The 20,969-nt window shown below is 39.4% G+C and overlaps 1 protein-coding gene across 2 annotated transcripts in view; it reads right to left on the reverse strand.

The window, feature by feature from the left end:
• Nucleotides 1-20,969, reverse strand: part of LOC127660383 (pro-neuregulin-3, membrane-bound isoform) — a 486,917-nt gene that overhangs the window by 27,174 nt on the left and 438,774 nt on the right. For both annotated transcript variants that reach the window (XM_052150536.1, XM_052150535.1), the window contains exons 4-5: nucleotides 17,974-18,000; nucleotides 10,295-10,397 (exon numbers count right to left, since the gene is read on the reverse strand). In XM_052150536.1, coding sequence (XP_052006496.1) covers nucleotides 10,295-10,397; nucleotides 17,974-18,000 — 130 coding nt within the window. The remainder of the gene's footprint in view (nucleotides 1-10,294; nucleotides 10,398-17,973; nucleotides 18,001-20,969) is intronic.

Here is a 20,969-nt window from a genome sequence, read left to right on the forward strand (position 1 = left end):
AAAAACAAAAACAATAAAGCAAAACAAAAACAAACAAACATTATTTGCTTTATTTCTGAATCAATTTTCCAATAGAAGTGTCCAAAATGTCCCCAAAGAACAATTTTGTCCATAAATTATGGCTAAGTACATCCATATTTTAATAAAAATATGTTCTGACTGTCAAGACAGCCCATAGTTATTTTACTGGGTAATAAAATAATTACTAGGGCTCTTAAATGCCACTACATCATTGTTTGATATCCCCACTGTCAGGTTGCATTGTATCATGTGTTTTATTGAAATAGCTGGGCCTTTCTGCCTCAGCCACTCTAATGGATATGCTTGACCCAACTCAAGGGTGTAATGTGGCTATATTATCAATAGCCAGCCAGGTCAGACTGGAACTTTGATAGATCTGATCCATGCTGTTATTACTGCACACTTCGTATTGCAATCAAACACACCCAACATTCAGAGCATCAAAGCACACGTGGCATGAATCAGACAACATGTTTTTTGAAATTTCACCTAGAAATGAACAGAATGCTTTTTGATTTTGAAATTTTAAAAAAGAGTGAAACTTTTCAATGTAAAATTAATGTTTTAGGACACTAATCAAATAATAAATTGTATATGTTAACGGTCAGATTTTCTTGCTTCCACTGAAGCACACAAGATGCTTGATAGAACATTCTCAGATCATGCTGGTATAACATGGATCATCAGGTTTTGCACAAATGTTTGACATGCTAGTCCATGCTGACATTAAAGGCATAGTTCACACCAAAATAAAAGTTCTCTCATCATGTACACACCCTCATGCTATCCCAGATGTGTATGACTTTCTTTCTTCTGGTAAACAATAACAAAGTGTTTCAGCTCTGTAAGTTCACACAATGCAAGTTAATGGTGTCCAGAACTTTAAAATGTAAAAAAAAAAACATATAATAGCTGCATAAAAGTAATCTATATGACTCCTGTGATTTAATCCATATCTTCAGAAGCGATATGCTGGTGTGGCTGAGAAACAGATCAACATTTAAGCACTTTTTTCCTTTAAATTCTCCTCCCTCCCCAGTAGGTGGTGATATGCACAAAGAATGCAAATAACCCCAAAAAAAGAAGTGGAGATTTATGGTAAAAATGACTTATATATTGATCAGTTTCTCAACCACGTATATCATATTGCTTCTGATGACAAGGAGTCTTGTGGATTATTTATGCTGCCGTTATATGCTTTTTAGACCTTCAAAGTTCTGGCCACCATTTACTGCATTGAAAGGACCTACAGAGCTGAAATATTCTTCTAAAAATCTTTGTTTGTGTTCAGCAGGAGAAAGAAAATCATACACATATGGGATGGCATGAGGGTGAGTATAAGATGAGACAAAATTCATTTTGAGTGAATTATCCCTTTGAAGCGAAATGGGGGACATTCCAAATATAAAGAATTTAATGTTAATTTTTCAATTGTACTTCTCACTCAAATTGTAATGCTGATAATATAGTTTGTAATGTCAAATTTGCACAATAGGAGCATTTTCATAAGTGGACGCAGACTTTTGAACCTTACTTTATTTATTTATTTTATAGTTTTTTTTAGAAAGGAGTCAAAGTTTAATACTGTAGCAAAATCTGTAACACATTTAAAGCAGAGTGAAGCATGTCATGGTTCAAAAAGTGTTTTAATTCATTCCTGCTAGAAGAGTGTCAAGTAGAGCTTTTGTAAACCAGTAAGGTAAAGCATTAGAATACTGTTTCATACTTAATAGGCAACTATGCAGGAATTAATGCAGGACAAATGAGTAGTACTACATAAACACTTCAGTCACTACTATTAACTAATATAGAAACACATTTAAATAATCAGTAAGTAATACCGATCAGATGACTGAGGTACTTTAGTGTTAGCTAATCAATATCAATTGATTTTTTGCCTCATTGAGCACTATTAACTAACTATGGGTAAATTAAAAGAACTACCAATTGATAACTCATCACAACATTATCTCATCAAAATCCAGAGTCTAAAATGTAAACAATTATACTTGTATTGTCAACATGAAATTGCATCATCAGAGATGCATATGCATCATGTTTTCTTTAACCAGAAATCAGTTATGAACTTAACACGACTCTAACTCACCTAGTCTCCAGTGCCTGGTACAGTATCATGACTAGTCAGCTTACCTTAAAAAAGGAATGTTGTACTGTATGTGTCCAACAAGAATATGTTTTGAAAAGGTGTGAATGTTTATGTAATTGATTTGTATGTACAGTATGTATCTGATTACATGAACTGTTTAGTTTTATTTATTTATAAAGCACAATGTAACACAACAACAGTCATCCAATGTGCTGTACAAAGAGGAAAAACCAATTAGTAAAACAAATATACAACTATAACATTTAAAATACACATACAACATTCTCTCAGTTTACGTATGATAAAAAATGTCAGAGATAACAAATGTGTTTTTAACCAAGTTTTAAAAATAGATAAAGTTGGAGCTGCTCTAACATGCAGGGGTAAACTGTTCCAAAGCTTAGGTGCAACTACCATACATGCACAGTCACCCCTATGCTTTAATCTCGACCTTTGAACAGTTAAGAGCAGCTGATCAGAGGACCTAAGAGACCTAGTGGATGTGTGTCATTTTAACAGGTCTTTAACGTATGGCAGTGATAACCCATTGAAGTATTACAAAGCAAACTTTAAAAGCTTAAACTCTATTCTAAAATGCACCGGCAACCAGTCGAGGGAAGATAAAATAGGGGTAATGTTTTCTCGCTCACGCGTACCTGTCAACAGCCTAGCAGCAGCGTTTTGGACCATCTGTAATTACACTGTCTGGCTAACTCCTATATATAATGAATTACAATAGTCAAGTCGTGATAAGATACAAGCATGAATAACTTTATCAAGGTTATTTAAAGAAAGAAAAAGATTAACTTTGGCCAGGAGTCTTAAATGAAAAAGGTGGATTTGACAACTGCATTTCCCTATCTGTCACTCACTCGACGTTGTGTTGATGAGTTGACACTAGGGGTCGCTCCTGTGTAGCCCAGACATCTCTGATCTTGAAAAAAGGCCAATGGAAATTGGTTTGTGGAATTTGCATGACACTACCCTGGACATACGGTTATAAAAGGAGTGAAGCTGCAAACACACATCAGATATCTTCTTCGGAGCCAAGCGAACAAGTTCACAGAGCTGAATTCCTCTGCCGCCTCCATTCCTCTCTCTACGCTGTTGGATCTACAAAGCATTCCAGCGGTCCTCCCCCTCGCAAACCACGGTTGTGCTGAGAAAATACCCCTGCGCGTTTCAGCAGCAGAAAACTACTGAGTGAACAACTTTGTTTATTTATATATCTATTTATACCTACGTATACATGCATATATATATATATATATATACACACAAAAGAGTTTAATTTCCTCTAAAAGAGTGGCGCAAACGAAAAACATCTTTTTCAAGATGCCTTTTTCGTTTGTGTATGTTTCCTGGTTGCGATCGTAACCTCTACGCTTCCCACGGCCACTATCGCTGCCTCTCATGTTGGGCACTGCCCACGCAGGGACAGCACTTGTGGATGGAGCCTCTCCAAAGAACTGCACAAGGATAGTTCTGACCCAAGATTTATGCAGGAGCCGCGCTCAGTGACTGGTCTCGCCCTCAGAGCGATGATGGTCACGGCGTGGTCTCTTGAGCAGGTGATGTCCACCTTAGTGATCCAGGAGCCCGACTTTGTCCCGACTTGGTCGAACCAGTTTGGCCTATTCGGCAGCACAGTAGAGGATTTCGCCCAGCAATCCTCAGTGGTTAAAAGGCAGACAGGGACCATTCAACAGATCCTGCCCTGGCGCGACGCACTGTCTCGCACCCCCATCTGTTTGTCGCCAAGGGCATCCCCCTGTGGCAACAACACTGGCTCCGCCACAGCCCGCCCCAGTAGGCTGGCTCCGGCGTCGAGCCACCCGCAGAAAGCAAATGTCACCCGTCTCATGGCCGGGTGCCAAGAACCCAAGAAAGGCTTCAAAGCGTTCCCCGAGACGGGAAGTCCAGGAAGTAGGAGACCCGCTGCACAGGAGCTGGTAAGAGCATCACTCCTTCCCCCGGTGGAGGGCCGGGTGGAGGATCTTTATTTCCTTTTCTTACCTCACCGCATGCCCCAAGGGCCGCGGTACCAACATTCTAAGAAAAAAGCAGTCCTCTCATTTCCTGGGCCTCACAGTCGGTGTCCCGGCCGTCGTTATCATGACCACCGGGCACAGTTTCTCTCTCTGGCAGGCATGGCGCCTCGGAAGTGTTGGCGCGCCCAGCTGTGGCACAAATCGGCCCCTGATGTGATGGTCTCCACGGGCTACGAGGACGAAAATCTTCCTCCCCTGTCCCAGGCTGTTCCGGGAGCGGTCACAAGGAGCCAGGTAAGTGCTTTGATGTCTCAGCACCTCGGGCTCTGCCCCATCGAGAGGCCCTGCTTGCTGGTACGTCTGACGCTGTAGGTCCCTTGGTCCCTCTTGTGCGGAGCTTGGGGGCATGGCTCGCGCTCCCCAACCAGTCACGTTGGTTGATCAGGACCTACCGACTCGGCTATGCGAATTAAGTTCGCCAGGCCCCCGCCCAGGTTCAACGGCATCCGCTCAACTGCGGTGAGAGGCGAAAACGCTGCTGCCTTGCGCGTGGAGATCGCCTCCCTTCTACGAAAGGACGCGATAGAGCCTGTCCCTCCAGCCATGGCGAAGAAGGTGTTTTACAGCCCCTACTTCATCGTAACTAAAAAAGTCGGCGGGTTGTGGCCAATTCTAGACCTACGAGTTCTGAACCGGGCTCTGCACAGACTCCCACGAGATGCTCATGCAGAAACACTTTTTAGCACGCTTCTGGCATCAGGATTTGTTTGCGGCGGTAGACCTGAAGAAAGCGTACCTCCATGTCTGATTCTTCCTCGACACATACCTTTTCTCCAGTTTGCCTTTGAGGGTCAGGCATATCAGTACCAAATCCCCCCCTTCGGACTGTACTTGTCCCCTTGTGCCTTTACGAAATCGCAGAGGCATCCCTTACCCCGCAAAGGGAAGTGGGCGTCCGCATCCTCAACTATCTCGATGACTGGCTAATCCTAGCTCGCTCAGGGTACATGTTGTGTGCGCACAGGGACTTGGTACCCAGGCACCTCAGCCGCTTGGGGCTTTGGGTCAACTGGGAAAAGGGCAAGCTCGCCCCGGTTCAGAGCATCTCTTTTCTCAGTATGGAGTAGACTCGGTCTCAATGATGGTGTGCCACGTCCTTGTCACGCAGGCTTGCTGCCATTTTCTCAGCCCCTGGTCAGACCTAGCATTCCTACGGGCAGGAGTTCCCCTAGGCCAGGTCCCCAGGCATGTCGTGGTTACGACAGATGCCTCCCAACAGGGCTGGGGCGCCGTATGCAACGGGCACTCAGTCGTCAGCCCTTGGACCGCCCGTGACTGTGTTGGCACATCAACTGCCTCGAGTTGCTGACAGTACTACTTGCCCTGAGGAGGCTATTGCCATTGATCCAGGGCAAACATGTGTTGGTCCGGACAGACAACACAGCGACGATTGCGTACATCAGCCGCCAAGGCAACCTACACTCCCGTCGAATGTCACAACTCGCCTCCTCCTTTGGAGTCTGCAGCGGATCAAGTCGCTGCGAGCCACTAACATCCCGGGCCACCTCAACAGCAACAGAGGCTCCCCTCGGCAAAGATGCCCTGGCACACAGCTGCAAGTATGCGTTCCCCCCAGTGAGCCTACTTGCACAGACGTTGTGCAAGGTCAGGGAGGATGAGGAGCAGATCCTCTTAGTGGCCCTTTATTGGCCCTCCCGGATTTGGATCTCGGACCTTATGCTCCTCACGACAGCCCCCCCGGCGAATTCCCCTGAGGAAGGACCTTCTTCCTCAGGGACAGGGCACCATCTGGCACCCGCGACCTGACCTTTGGAATCTCCATGTCTGGCCCTTGGACGGGACGCGGAAGACTTGAGTGGCCTACCACCCGCAGTGGTAGACACGTTCACTCAGGCCAGGGCCCCCTCAATAAGGCACCTTTATAGCCTGAAGTAGTGTCTGTTCGCTCAGTGGTGTTCTTCCCGAAGTAAAGACCCCCAGAGATGTGCAGTAGGGTCAGTGCTTTCCTTTCTGCAGGAAAAGTTGGAGGGACGGCTGACCCCAAGTGTCAACTCATCGACACAACATCGAGTGAGTGACAGATAGGGAATGTTACATAACCTCCATTCCCTGATGGAGGGATTGAGACGTTGTGTCCCTCCTGCCACAACACTGAACCAACCGCTTAAATGGCCGGGTCTTTGGCTCGGCTCCTCAGTGCGATACCTGATGTGTGTTTGCAGCGTCACTCCTTTTATACCTGTATGTCCAGTGGCATGCATATTCCACATGCCAATTTCCATTGGCCTTTTCTCAAGATCAGAGATGTCTGGGCTACGCAGGAGCGACCCCTAGTGTCAACAAATCTACACAACGTCTCGTTCCCTCCATCAGGGAACGGAGATTATGTCAGTAACTGAGATGTTAATTTCTTATCTAATTTAAAAACTTGTAAAATAATACATCCAGGTTTTTCACAACCACTTTACTATAAGGAGCCAGGATGTCAAGATTATCGACATCGAGATTATCAATTGGCCCAAATGTAATGAGTCTTATTTTCATTGAGCTTTAAAAAAAGACATCCAGCTTTTTATGTTATTTAGACAAGCTAAAAGAGGAGTCATCCTGTTATTTTTCTGTTGCTGTGGCAGATAGATTTGCGTGTCATCTGCATAACAATGAAAAGAAACACCATGTTTTTTTTTTAAATAGATCCTTTGGGGAGCATATACAGGGAAAACAAAAACGGAGCAAGAATGGACCCTTGAGGGACCCCACAGGTAAGAGGAGCTGAGGTTGATGAAAATTCACCCAGATTAATTGCAAAGCTTTTATGTGACAAATAGGACTTAAACCACTGAAGAGCCACTCCTTGAATTCCAACACAGTGCTCAAGATGGGAAAACAAGATAGCATGATCTGCAGTATTGAAGGCTGCATGAAGATCTAACAAAACAAGTATTGCAGAGACCCCAGAATCAACAGTTAATAAAATATATTTAAAAACTTTTAAGAGTGCTGATTCTGTGCTGTGTTGAGCACTAAAACCAGATTGGAATACTTCAGATACTGCATATTTCTCCAAAAAACTAATTTATGTAATTGGATAAAAACAACTTTCTCCAAAACTTTTGGATGCATTTTTAAAGGCAATTTAGAAATCAGTATATAATTTGACAGAACTGTGGGATCCAAATTTGTATTTTTTATAAGATACTGCAATATAGCATGTTTATGATAAGCTGGTACAGAACCTGTGACTTGGCAGCTATTAATTATAGCAAGAACACTCAATTATATTTAAAACCTGTTTAAAAACATGAGTAGGAAGAATATCTTGGAGACAAGCTGTATGCTTCAAATGTCCAAAGATCTCTACCAGGGTTCTGAGCGAAAAAGGCTCAAACAGACAGCAGAGCATGTAGATGGGATTGGGGGATCAAGAACAGGAAGTTGAATAGATGATCAATTAGAAGCAATCTTCTCAATAAAATATTTAAGAACGTTTTCACAAGTTGATAGGTATACATCAAGACAGCCAGAAACAGGAAGTTTGATAACAGAATTTAACATTCTAAATAAACCCTAGGTTTGTGACAATTTTTTCAATAATATCAGAAAAATATTTGTTCTTTTCTTTTTTGACCATTTTCTAATATTTTGAAAAAGAATCAAACAAAATGTCAATAAGAGACCTGAAGCTTGTCCATTTGCACTCTGCTCTCCTACAAACCTGTCGAAGGGCACGAGTGGCATCATTTAACCCTGGTTCTGATTTAAGTTTAACATGCTTGACCTTCAATGGAGCAACAGAGTCTTGAATAATAGTACATGTAGAGTTAAACAAAGAAAGTAGTTCATCAGCACTCAAGTGAGGAGGTGGGCTTTCAAGACTAAGAAAATTGGACATTATTATAAGCAATAAAAAAATAATTAGTAGCTGCAGGATTCACCATACGGAAGCAGCAGGTAGAAACACATGTTTTAACAGACTGACAAGAGAGGGAAACACCAAACGAACTTGTGATCAGAAAAACCTGTTTCACAAATTTCAGTGTCACATACAGGAAAACTAAGATCCAAGTTTCGGACCTGTCATAGACTAAACAAGATTAAAAGAATCAATAAGATTTACAAAAATCTTTAGCCAAGGAATTAGAAGGCCAACAAAGGTGGATATTAAAATCACCAAGAAATAAAAGTATGTCATACTTAGGCGTAATTCCACCTAAAAATTTGGTAAACGCTTGAATAAAATCCTTCTTAAATTTGGGTGGATGATAAATCACCGCACACAGCATAGGATTTACCCGATCAATTTGAATTAACTGTAATTTAAAGCTGAAATAAACATCAGCCATTAGACTAAGGCAATCAAAACTTATTTTAAAAACTAACGCAAATCCTCCACCGTGGCCTGCAGTGCGAGGAACGCTAAAAATAATTACAATCTGTTGGTACAAGTTCAGAGAAATGACTTAAGTCTCCAACATTGAGCCAAGTCTCAGTCAAAAATAAAAAATCCAAACCTTGTGAAGTGAAGAAATCTTTCAATATGAATATCTTATTTACTAACAATCTTGAATTAACCAGAGCCATCTTGATCAAGATCAAATCACAAACCGACTGTGATGCACGACACAGTGGACGTAGGTTCTGTGATTCCACTCCACCTGTGCGAAGACGAGGCAAATAGAATTGAGGAAGGTCAGATACAAACTCCAGTAGGAAAGGCCAAATCCACCGGTGTAGTGACAGTGGCAAGAAATGTAGCGATCCTGATCCAGCTCATATCGGTGGACAAAAGGGTAAGGGTGAGACACAGCAAGGGATGGCAGGTATGACTTCCATCTAGTGGAAAGGCCTTCTCGCTTTCCATGTCTTTGGCATCGTTTCCTCCTGGGAAGAACGCACGATAGCTGGCGCAGGTTTATTGGTATAGAATACAAAAATGGAGGAAGACAAGTACTTGGTTCACTCAGGTCCTGCTTGATAATTTCTTCAACAGAATTTCTGATAATAAAAAGTACTTCATCATCATAAACCAGGAGAGTTGAGGCATTTTGGATAATCAGATATAAAAACAAAACGATAACACCCGGGTAAGTTGCAAATGGCTAGCCAAACACACCAGCACCATCAGTTTTGATTATCATACATTACTTATTCATTAATATATACACATTAATAAAACGCAGAACCAAATACTTGAGTATTCACTATTAATTGAATAGTATGACCTCAATTACTATTAATAGTTTATAATGTGTTTTCACTTTATAATACTGTTCAAGATAACCAGTATCTCATAAGGAAGAACACAATAAGATCTCATTAATTAATAATTAGTTACCATGATTTGCACTTTATGATACTGTTCAAGATAACCAGTATCTCATAAGGAAGGACACAATAAGATCTCATTAATTAATAATGAGTTACCATGATTTTCACTTTATAATACTGTTCAAGATAACCATTAACTCATAAGGAAGGACACAATAAGATCTCATTAATTAATAGTGAGTTATTATGAATTTTTATAAATAATACTGTTCAAGAAAACTATTAAATCATAAGGAAGGACACAATGAGATCTCATTCATTAGTAATGCATTATCATGATTTTCACTTTAGAATATTATTCCACATCATTTGTAATTCCTTCATATGGATGTGGTAATATTTGACTCATTATTAAGTGTTAACCAAGATTTTCACTTTTCTATTCTAAGTCATTATTGAGTAGAACTCATTATGTACTATGTAACATGCACAAGTTCTTTATTAATGATTATAAAGGATACCCCAAATAATAGTTATTAGTTCACAATAAGGCAAATCAAATTCTGTAAATATTGATTAGCTAACAGTGAACTACCAGATCAATATTACTTACTGATTAGTTAATTGTGTTTCTATATTAGTTAATAGTAGTGACTGAAGTGTTAATGTAGTAATACTCATTTGTCCTGCATTAATACCTGCATAGTTACCTATTAAGTATGAAACAGTATTCTAAAGCATTACCGAAAGGAATTATGTCCCCTCCTCCAGTCATTGTGTTTTTGGGTTTCCATAGCATTAGCTCTTTCCTCTAGCTTTTTATAGTATGCCCCTTTATTCAAATGATATGCCCAGGGGAAAAGCTCAAGCTTTGAGGTCCACTTACTTGTTCCGACAGTAGAGAGCCATACAGAGGGTGCCTAGAAAGCTGATCCCCATGGCAATACATGTGATAGACATCACTTGTCTTGTGTGCACCTCCTTGCTCTCTGTTGGGATGGAGAAAAACAAAGGATGGATAGAAAATTAAATAAAAGACATGAGCAAATATTCTCTGTTATAAAAAAATATGATCATAGCACATATTTAAAAATATATACAGAGGAACATTGGCAATGAATGCAATGTACAGATAAATATTTGCTGTTGAAACAGAGTAAACTAAGAATAAGAGAATAAAACATGGCTTGTTGCTCAAGTGCATGCTTAACTTTCCAAAATGCTAGTTTGCAATATGAAACTATTTCTGTGTAACTTCCAGGAAACATTGTTATCTTAACAACACAGATGGAAAACAAGTCATTTTACTGTTTTTCTGAAAAAAGTAAAGTAATAGAAGCTTTTCTTGGCAATGGATAGCACAGGACAAGTGTTAAGCCTAAATGGACACTATTAAGAGTGAAATATAGCAGCTGTCAATTTTCATATGAAAGAGTAAATCATGCCTCCTTTCACAACTTTTAATAGGCAATCAATCAGATTATACTTAGACTTTACAAGAGGGTGCCACAAACTTCATATTGGAACGAGTATAATGAATGCATGGTCTACATGATTTGAGCATGAAAATAAATAAAAACCAACACACAAGCATCACAAGGTCAGATTTAAAGTAATGTTAACAACCTCCTACTTCAGAATAATATGGCAAAGACTTCATGGTCACCCAAAGCAATATAGATCCAATAGATTATCCATAGATTCAAATCAAACCATTAACTCACATAAAAGATCATGAATGAGAGTGCAAAACCTTGTGAAACTGGTCATCTGATTTTCTCTCTTGATTTCATTACTTGTTATTCATCATGCTTTTTATGTTTTACAAATTGACTTATTATCCAATTATATATGTGCCATTATATGTCCACCCTCACCATAATTAAGTGACTGAAAACCCTGGGACACAGAAAAAGAGAGAGAGAGAGAGGTGGGATGTATTAAATCATCCACTCTTTACATTCTGAGCCACTCCAACACATTACCTCATTCTCTTTCAGGTATCATTTCACATATCATTTCTCTTCCAGGTATCATCTCTCAAAGAGGAGAGAGTGATGGGGAGGTTATAACAGATGGGTTATGTTAATTTCTTTGTTCTTTCATTCTGAGCCTGCTATTATTCCCCGAACTTTCAAAGATATAATCAATCCTCTCTGAGTCTGACATGCCAAAATGTATTTCCTCATAAAAGTGAATAATTTACATTGTACAGTATACATGGTGCAAAGAACATACAAGCAAATACTGGTTGCTTGGGCAACTGCTGTCCTTTGTTTGCGCCTGACAAGTATAATATGTTAGAACACATTTTACATTGATTGTATGGAGACTGAAATATCGATACTTAACATTTACATCCGATACTGGTGTTGTATTGAGAGTATAAATCCTCAAATAATATTACTGTACTATGTTTTTTAAATGAAAATGAATGCCTATTATAAGCTTTGAGGTTGAAAAAGTGAACTGTGTCTACGTCGTTTGTTAAAAATTCCCACTATGGGATTGTGTCCATGTCCATGTCCATGTCCATTGTGTCATATTGAATTTATTTACGTCAGTGGTACTCTTGTAAAGGATCCGGCAATACCTTAAAAGATTTGTAAACTTTTTTATATCTCTAAAGTCATCCAAATATTAAAGGGTTAATACATTACATTTCAGAATCAATCCAAACGTATATATATTTAAATGCACATAAGTGTAGATACATTGTCACTATTGCCACTTAAAATACAGCTGGGTTATCTGCTGTTGTATTTGGATATCTATGCAATTCCATCACTTAGTTGTGAAAAGGGATTCGTTTGTCAAACTCCTTAAATATGCAATTGTGGTAAATACGATCAATAAACTTAACTCTCTAATTATGATAATTGCACCAATGATTTGGGAGCAACAGGCAATTTATCTCAATCATATGGTAACCAGTGCAGGACTATATGAAACCCCTCTGTGAATAATTGTAAACTTGCCTCCCTTTGATTCAGGCAGCCACAGATGGAAAATGCAACTACACAAAAAAAGGCATGTCATAATCCCTTTAAATTTCTTGTTGGGCACAAATCCATATAATTCTAGGACCTGTCACAAATGGCACAGTAGATTTTTGGAAATGTATTCTCGTAATTTTATAACTACAAAGACATATACACTGTAGTTATCTATTCTTAACCATTGAATGGGTTCGCTATAATAAAAAATAATTCACCTAAAAAATTGCCCGCCTATAGATCATATATCTATGCATTGTGTAAAATGAATGCATACATTGTACAATTTTAATATAATTAAACAGAAATTATATGGAAATAAAAGCCTGTTAATCATACCAAAATGTGTGTGATGAAAAAAAAAATCACATGTCAGTGGTACGATGTGGTTATTCATAAACTAATACGTTTTGACTTTAGCAATCATTTTACTTTAGAAAGGTAAAATATCTACAATAAATATCATTTACTTTTTTTTAATTTTTCAAAAATTTCAAGGAATACTTTCATTTATTTCTTCTCCAATTTCTCTCATCCTCACTAAAAGGGCTCTGTATGTGGTCTCCAAAGGCCTGCAGGAATATCTGTTCCCTCTTTAATAAGTGTAGTCCAATCTTCCTTTGCTGCTCAGAGGAAATTACACTTTCTTCACAGGTATTATTCTGAGCTTTGAGTGTGCACATGGCAGCTATAAAAACCATTGCATTCAAAACAAATGCGAAAGTGAAAGCTTAAACAAGCTAAGTCCCACCACTGTGTGAGATAAAGCAAGCTCTGATCATGTCTCAGCATTCACAATATTCTTCTTTTTTCTAAAGGCAGATTGAAAAACGTAATCCCTGTCTGCTGATGCGCACTGATGGCTACGAAAAGATGCTAGGGGGTCCATGGAAAAATTGTAAATGTAAAATATTTATTTACAAAAAGCTTGAAAATATTTAATTAGTTAAAAATAAGTTTAACATTTCAAACACATGTCTTTACCTTGTCAATGACATGACTGTTGTTTCTAATAATGCATATGAATGGATTGGAGATTCAAACAATGTAAATAGCCATGAGTCATGAGCAATGATCACGTTCGACTGGAATTCAACCAGTATAATGTACATCTTATGTATGTTTTCTTTACAAAACTGGGTTCTCTTCTGGCATTGAACCATACATTATGTATTTACTGTATATGAATCTATGGATTTGAGACCATTGTTAGAAATAGGCCATATAAAGCTGGTTTGGGGTAGTTTTCTCCTCTCAAAGAGCTCTGATTGTGCTCAAGGTAACTGAACCTCCTCTCTGGAGCCAGATCACTCTTCCTTGGTGGGGGCCAAACAGAGAACCCCCTCTTCTTTTCAAAGTAATTATCCCTCTAAATGTACCAGCCAGATTCCTATCTCTGATGTAAAAGCTATCAAGTTCTTCTTTTGTCTTTAACAATGGATTAGAATTTTTTTTTAATCACTATATATCACAATACACACATTTAATATAATAACAATTGAGTAGTAAAATGTAAAATTTTTCATGAATTTAAATGTTATAATACCTGAAGTGCTTGGTTCAGGCCATAAGACAGTAAGGTAGGCTCTATTTTAGGACCGTTACGTCTTAAGGACAGTGCTATGCAATATGTCTTATATTCAAAGTCAGTGGGCATGGCCAACAAGGTTTGGTATTTTTGTTCAAGCATGTGTTAAGTCTAGGCATAAGTGGGTTGGCAAAATGAAGACAGCCTATTCATAAGACGCTGGTAGCGAGTGTTAATGGGATGTATGCATAGGCATTGATTTATGTTACTGCAGCTGGTTGCCCTTAACAACTGAGAGGATCCAGGATCAGATACCTACTGACTAGTAACGATATAATACTTTACTTAATGTGGCAAATTTTAAAGTTTTTATGACTGGTAATAGGAGGATTCAGACTGAAATAGCTGAGATTACTTATATACGATTAGTTTAAAATGAAGATAAAATGCTCCCTGCAGCTGCTGTTTTCAGCTAATTTAAAGTAAGGAGAAAGTAAAGATGCAGTAAATTATCAACACCAACCAATCAAACACAAAATATAAGCATATATTACATTGACTATGAAGAAAAAAACCTTTGACTGTACCGCTGCAATCAAAAACATATTAACTATATTAATTTCAAGTAGACTGTACATCTAGGTATACAACTCTGTGACATGCTCTTTATACTCCTGGAAAATATGGTGTTCATTGGGATTAATTGGATGTAGGTTCTGTTAATAGGTGTATTTAATCATATGGCTCTACTGACACACAACATCATGACTAGTATTAACTGTAATTGTCATTGACGTATGTGGCAGTGGGGGGTGTGGTCAAGTGCCCGTCCGGAGTGAGGGAAGCGGTAAGGACACTTACACCTGAGCCAAATTATGTCTAACACCTGTCTCTAATTTCAGTGAGCACGGGGAGAGTGGATAAAACACCCACGCCACGGGCAGTGGGGGAGAGAGCCCCCACTTTGTTGGGGGCTGCTTTTACATGCACCTAATTTCTCTCTCCCTTTCCTATTACAGACGGACAGCACCGTGGAAAAGGAGTGTCTGGCCATCAAGTGGGCAGTCCTCACTCACCGATACTACCTGCTGGGGAGGGCCTTCACCCTCTACTCGGATCACGCCTCACTCCAATGGCTTCACCGCATGAAGAATACTAACGCCCGGATCACCCGGTGGTGTCTGGCTCTCCAGCCTTTTAAGTTCAAGGTGGTCCACAGACCTGGGGTGCAGATGGCTGCCGCTGACTTCCTCTCCAGAAATGGGGGGGAGAAGGGGGAGTGGTAGGCAGGCCGGATGGCTCCCTGGTCTGAGTCAGGCGGTGGGGGTATGTCGCAGCAGGGGGTATGGTCAATTACTTTTACAATTACAATTATTAAATTGTCATTTACTCACCCTCATATCTTTCCAAACCCATATAACTTGATATCTCCCGTGAATCACATGAAGTGAGTGGAATAGACCCAGCTTTTATTTTTTTTCTCCATACAATTAAAGTGAACATGACTGAGGCTCTCAGTCCCTCACATTTCGCCTAACATCTCTTTTTGTATTCCACAGAAGAATGAAAGTCAGGTGGATTTTGGAAAAACATTTACATTTTTGAGGGGGACTATCACGAGAATTTTGGGTTTATGTTCTAACCTGCTGTGACTGTAAAAATTGACAGAACATTTTGCAGAATGATCTTTCAGTGAATTCAGAAACAGTAGGTTGAATTTTCTTGAGCTAAACTTGGTCTGTGGTTGCCGAAATTTTGAGAAGTGCCCCCAGTGGCCAAAGTGGGAAGTGTTAAGGTGAAATGCCCACAGAAGTGCGCCAAAAGAAAATTGTAAAGCGAGATGTTTTTTGCTGTAAAGGATGTAATACAGTGAAGAGGAATGCATATTATTGACTTTACCCTGTTAGTGGAGAATTTCTTTTTTATTAAAGGGAAAATGGAACCTCTGAATCACTGTCATCAGTCATTATGCGAACGTGACTACTTCCAAGTTTCAACATGGGATATGAACCCAGGTCTCCCGCGATGCTGATGCAAGCACTTCCAGTCACGTCACAGGAGAAGGTGTAAAAAATAATTAAACTGATAAAAAAATGTCCAAGATGGAACATTCAGAAGCAACATGGAGACTTTCCATGTGATCATGTTGCATGGGTTGGGAGGGTTACTTTTAAAATGTATTCCACAGATGTCACATATTCCCTGTTGTCTTTTTTTTTTGTGCTTTTATGTTGAAATTCTTGTTTAGTTCCTGTTTCCTGTTTTTGTAGTCCCTTGTAGTTTCATTTTATTATTGGTTTTCCCCTGATTGTTTCTACAGGTGTTCCTCCTTCCCTTGTTTGTTCCCTTGTATATTTAATCCCTTGTTTCCCCCGGTTAGTTAGTTAGTTAGTAGTAATGTGTTGTCATGTTCTGTTTTATTTGGTTTCCTGCATTTTATTATATTCTAAGTTATCTTGTTTATCTTTTGTTTCACTAAAACTGCACTTAGATCCTCATTCTTTGCCTGACTCGTCACAACAGATTACAGAATACATGCTGTAAAATGTCCTTTGTAATGCATTCGGTTAGATTACTCAAGGTCAGTAACATAATCTAAATATTTTGAATTACTTCTTCAGCACTGGCAGATTATTTCATTGTTTTAACTAAACATTCTGCCAGTACAGTAAGACAAATGCACATGTTAAAAATACATTATCTGAAAAAACTCCTAAATATGTTCTAAAACAAGTTAAAGCAAATTGATCTTGTTTTAAGGATCTATAGATATTTTTACAGAAAAACAAAATTCTGATCAAGAAAAATATTTTTGCCCTAATATCAAAGGTTTTAATAGAGAGAGAGAGAAAGAGAAAAAAAATATCTAAAATGTATTTTCTTGACAAGAAATATGATTTTGCCTGGTAACAGGTGCATGTAAAATAAATATTAATAAATATATTTAATAATAAATATCCCTGTCAAACAAATATATTTATTATCAAAATATCAGCTCTGGAGATGAGACTTTGTCGAGTTCTGATGTCCTCTCAACATTCCATTGCCGTTTCTAAGGAGACCAAACAGCATAAGGATGCTGCAGTGGAATGTAGTCAAGTGATTGGAGGAGAGGGAAGAGTAGTTTGAGATTAAAGGAAAAGCAGTAGGAGGCACTGTGCTGACACCTCAACTTTATAATTAAGATTTGCTTTCCATTAATAACACTGACCACACACTGTGTACAGGGTGCACATGCTAGTTATTTGATAATTCACATAAGAATTGTTTTATTTAATGACAATGCAGCAATGTCAGAAATCAATATTTTTATTAATGGACAATATAATAGGTGGGCAACTGATTTTCAGGGGTAATGTTTACTGTTTTCTATCATGTAACACACAGCATGTAATCCATTTAAGTCAAATACTTCAACTAAATCAATTCATTTAAATGGTCACTATGGGGGTATAAACCCATAAGTAGATAAGCCTAAACTACAATCTTGTGAAATATAGCAAAGGTTAGATAACAAATATAAAAAGAACTGGGGAATTAACTACAAGGGCATTTCTTTATCCCCACATTTTAAATACCTGAAGCATTTTAGTGACTTTTGGTGGCATTCTTGCCTTAAGCCCTTCATTTCTGACCCTCCCCTGCAGCACATGTATTGCCAGAATGTAAGTGAACTCATGTCTATGCTGTTAAGCTTTGGTAAATGTAGCATTACATGTTCATATGGATTCTTCTCCAGTCAAATCTGAATGAAGCAGCTTTATCACTTGAATATTACATCTGTTCAAATATGAGCTCATTCAAGACACAGGGGGCTATACATGGAAGCTATTTGTTTTAAGAAGTCAAGAAAAGAAAACAGCATTTTAGCCCACATACAATGCACAATCAAAAGAGATTACAGAACGTTCACTTTTAAACACATGCAATCAAACAAGAGGCACGGCTGCACAAAGCAGATACACAGCCGACTCTGCTCACATACACTCTATAAGCATGATTCATCACTTTGCCAATAAGAAAAATCTTTCTTTTTCTTACCCATGAACTCAATGCCCAAGTGATCCACTGCTCCAGTGAAGATAGGCGAGGGCAGCATTGAAGGAGGAGTGGAGGGAAGAAAACAGAAAGAGAGAGAGAGAAAGAGAGAGAGAGAGATGTAATAAACACTCATGGTTTGCATTCTTTTCTCAAAGCAAATACAGTTATAGTTACTATTTACATAGGAGCCTTGCACTAGGCCTGATATGTGGTTAGAAATCCATACTTGGCTTCATTATGCGAAGCAACTAGTGCTGTCAGTTGATTAAATCTCTTAAACCGTCATCCTCCAAAATATTTATCAGCTGGCAGACTGTGGCTATCCACTTTGATAAAGTACTTTGCTAATCATGAAGCTGCCTTCATAATTTGCATCAGGCATCAACGCCATTGTCTAGCACAGCTTTAAACTCCACATGAAAAGCGCTGCAGAAGTCTTGTTCTGCTTTCACATGGGCACTGCCCACGTAATGATACTTCATATGAATTGGCTTTTTAGTGATAGTTAAGACTGGAAGTGCTTCTGTGGTAATGAAATTGCACCCTAGGTTGCAATTTACTTGATTTCTGTCCATTCTGGGTTTGTTTTGTACAACAAAAAGCATTAAGAAGTCCTTTCCCCATTCCTCAAGTATTTACTGTATATGGAATTACAGTGTGTGTTTGTGGTGTGTGTGTCAGTGTAATAATGTCCCTGGACACACCACAAAGATTCCGCCCTACTCTAACCAGTGTTTAGAACTCACACGTGAATGGAAGAGATGAGAGAGTAAGGATCCAAATGCAGAACTTTAATTATAAAAAAAAGAAGGGGATACAACAATGAAGGAATAATACAAACAAGGTAACAACATTCTACAGCGGTACACTGTCAAATAATGCACTACATATAAACAAGAACCGACACAGGAAAAAAGAACAACAAGGTATATATACACATGGGTTAACAAGACGACAAAGAACACCAGGGATACAATTAGGGCAAGATAGGACGACAGATATAAAAGAGAAAGATAAAAACTTAAAGATAAGATAAGTAACTTAAGATAAAAAGAGTCTCTTCAAAACAAGCAGGCAGAGCTAGAGGAGGAGGAATGGGTGGAGCCGCAGGAAACTTCGGGGGAGGAGCGGGCGGATCCACAGGAGAAGGTGCGGGAAGTGGAAGGGCCTACTTCAAGGGAAACACCAAAGCTAGGAGTAGAGGGGCCTCTGTTGAAATGGTCTCCGGAACCACCGGAGCTAGGAGCAGAGGGGCCTTTGTCGAGGGGTTTTTCAGGACCACCAGAGCTAGGGGCAGAGGGGCCTCTGTCAAGGGGGTCTCCGGAACCACTGGAGTAGAGAGTAGAGGGGCCTCTGTCAAGGGGTCTCTGGGATCACCGGAGTAGAGAGCAGAGGGGCCTCCGTTGAGGGAGTCTCCGGGACCACCAGAGCTTGGAGCAGAGGGGCCTCCGTTGAAAGTGTTTCCGGAACCACCGCAGCTAGGAGCAGAGTTGCCTCCATTGAGGGGGTCTGCAGAAGCACCGAAACTGAGAGCAGAAGGTCAGCCCTTATGATTTCAGTGATAAATCATCAGATGATACTGAAGAGACTCACGATTAAAGTCCAAAGGAACCAGCTTCATTAAGTACCATCCAAAACATGGTCCAGTGAGATCTCTCATGCCAGTGCAATTATGCGGCCAGTTTCTAAAACAATGGAGCAGTACTCAGCTGCAGGAGAGTTTCTGGATATGTTCTGCTGGATCCATAATGTAGGTTGGCTATTCTGTCAGGGTTTTGTGAAGGGAAGAGACAAGGGAGTAAGAAGAAGAGGAACACCTGGGATACAATTAGGGCAATGGACAGGAAGACAGACATAACAAAGGAAGGTACAAAACTTAAAACTAAGAGTCTCTTCAAAATCTCAAAACAAAAGTCCTTTGGGGAAAATATAAGAATGATGCGAAAACACAGAACTGAATAAAATGTCAAAATCTAATGTTAAATTGGCCAATGCATTAATCGTGTTAAAGAAAAATGTATGTGTTAAACATTTTAAATTAATTGCATGTGTTAACACATCTGGGGTGCACCCGCCCCAGAAGGAAAGCTCGGGAAAAAAATGCTTGAGGGGTATGATGTTCTTGGTACATGCACAAATACGTTGTTGTCGAGTGGTTCACATTAGAAGCCGCCAGGGTCGGGACAGGTGAGTTTTTTAAGTAGGGTTCGGTTTTGTAATTTATGAAAAAAATAAAAGATATATAAAGGCCACCCCAACTTGTTTCGCGCACGTGCTCTCACTCACAGATACGCTCGAAAGGATGAGTTAGGGACCGAACGTGTTTTTGCCTGCATCTGCTGTTTTTCCTTTGTTTTCCTGTGTAAACGCACTGGATGAACGTCCATACATGCTGCACCACGTCTCGCTGTTTCTTCAGTGTCTCATGGAGGACTGCCACATTTTTAGACACTGTGTCAAGATAAAAAGAGCTTCAGGTTTCAAAAATGCATTCGAAGACACCTAAGTTCTGTTTCAGTCGTTGTACTGTGTCTAAACTGTTTTTTTTTTTAGCGCAGGTGTCACAAAGATTTAACATTGAACAAGTTCAGTTTGCAAAGAGGGGACTGTTGCAATGTTTAACATTATTCCAGATTGTTCTCCATCAAGCAAAGTTTTAGCACTTGATAAACGGTAATGTTTTTTTCCCTTCTGCTCTAGTGTGCTAAAGGGCCGCCGTGCCTTGTGTGTTACAATGCTTACATATATTCAATGCTCAGCATTAGAATATAAACTCCAGGTGAATGTAAAGTTAATGAGACAGGAACATATTATTGTATACAACAAATCCTCAAAGTAATAATAATACTGTATCATATTATAACGACAAACTGGACAACAATACTGCCCTACAAAAGGCAAAACGCTGTAACATCATGTTTGGTCAAAAATGAGTTAATGTCATTTTTGGGGTATTCAAGACCTCCTTTATCATGTGAATAAATATTGTGAGTCAA

Source organism: Xyrauchen texanus, chromosome 20 (assembly GCF_025860055.1).
Source record: "Xyrauchen texanus isolate HMW12.3.18 chromosome 20, RBS_HiC_50CHRs, whole genome shotgun sequence".
Classification (NCBI taxonomy): domain Eukaryota; kingdom Metazoa; phylum Chordata; class Actinopteri; order Cypriniformes; family Catostomidae; genus Xyrauchen; species Xyrauchen texanus.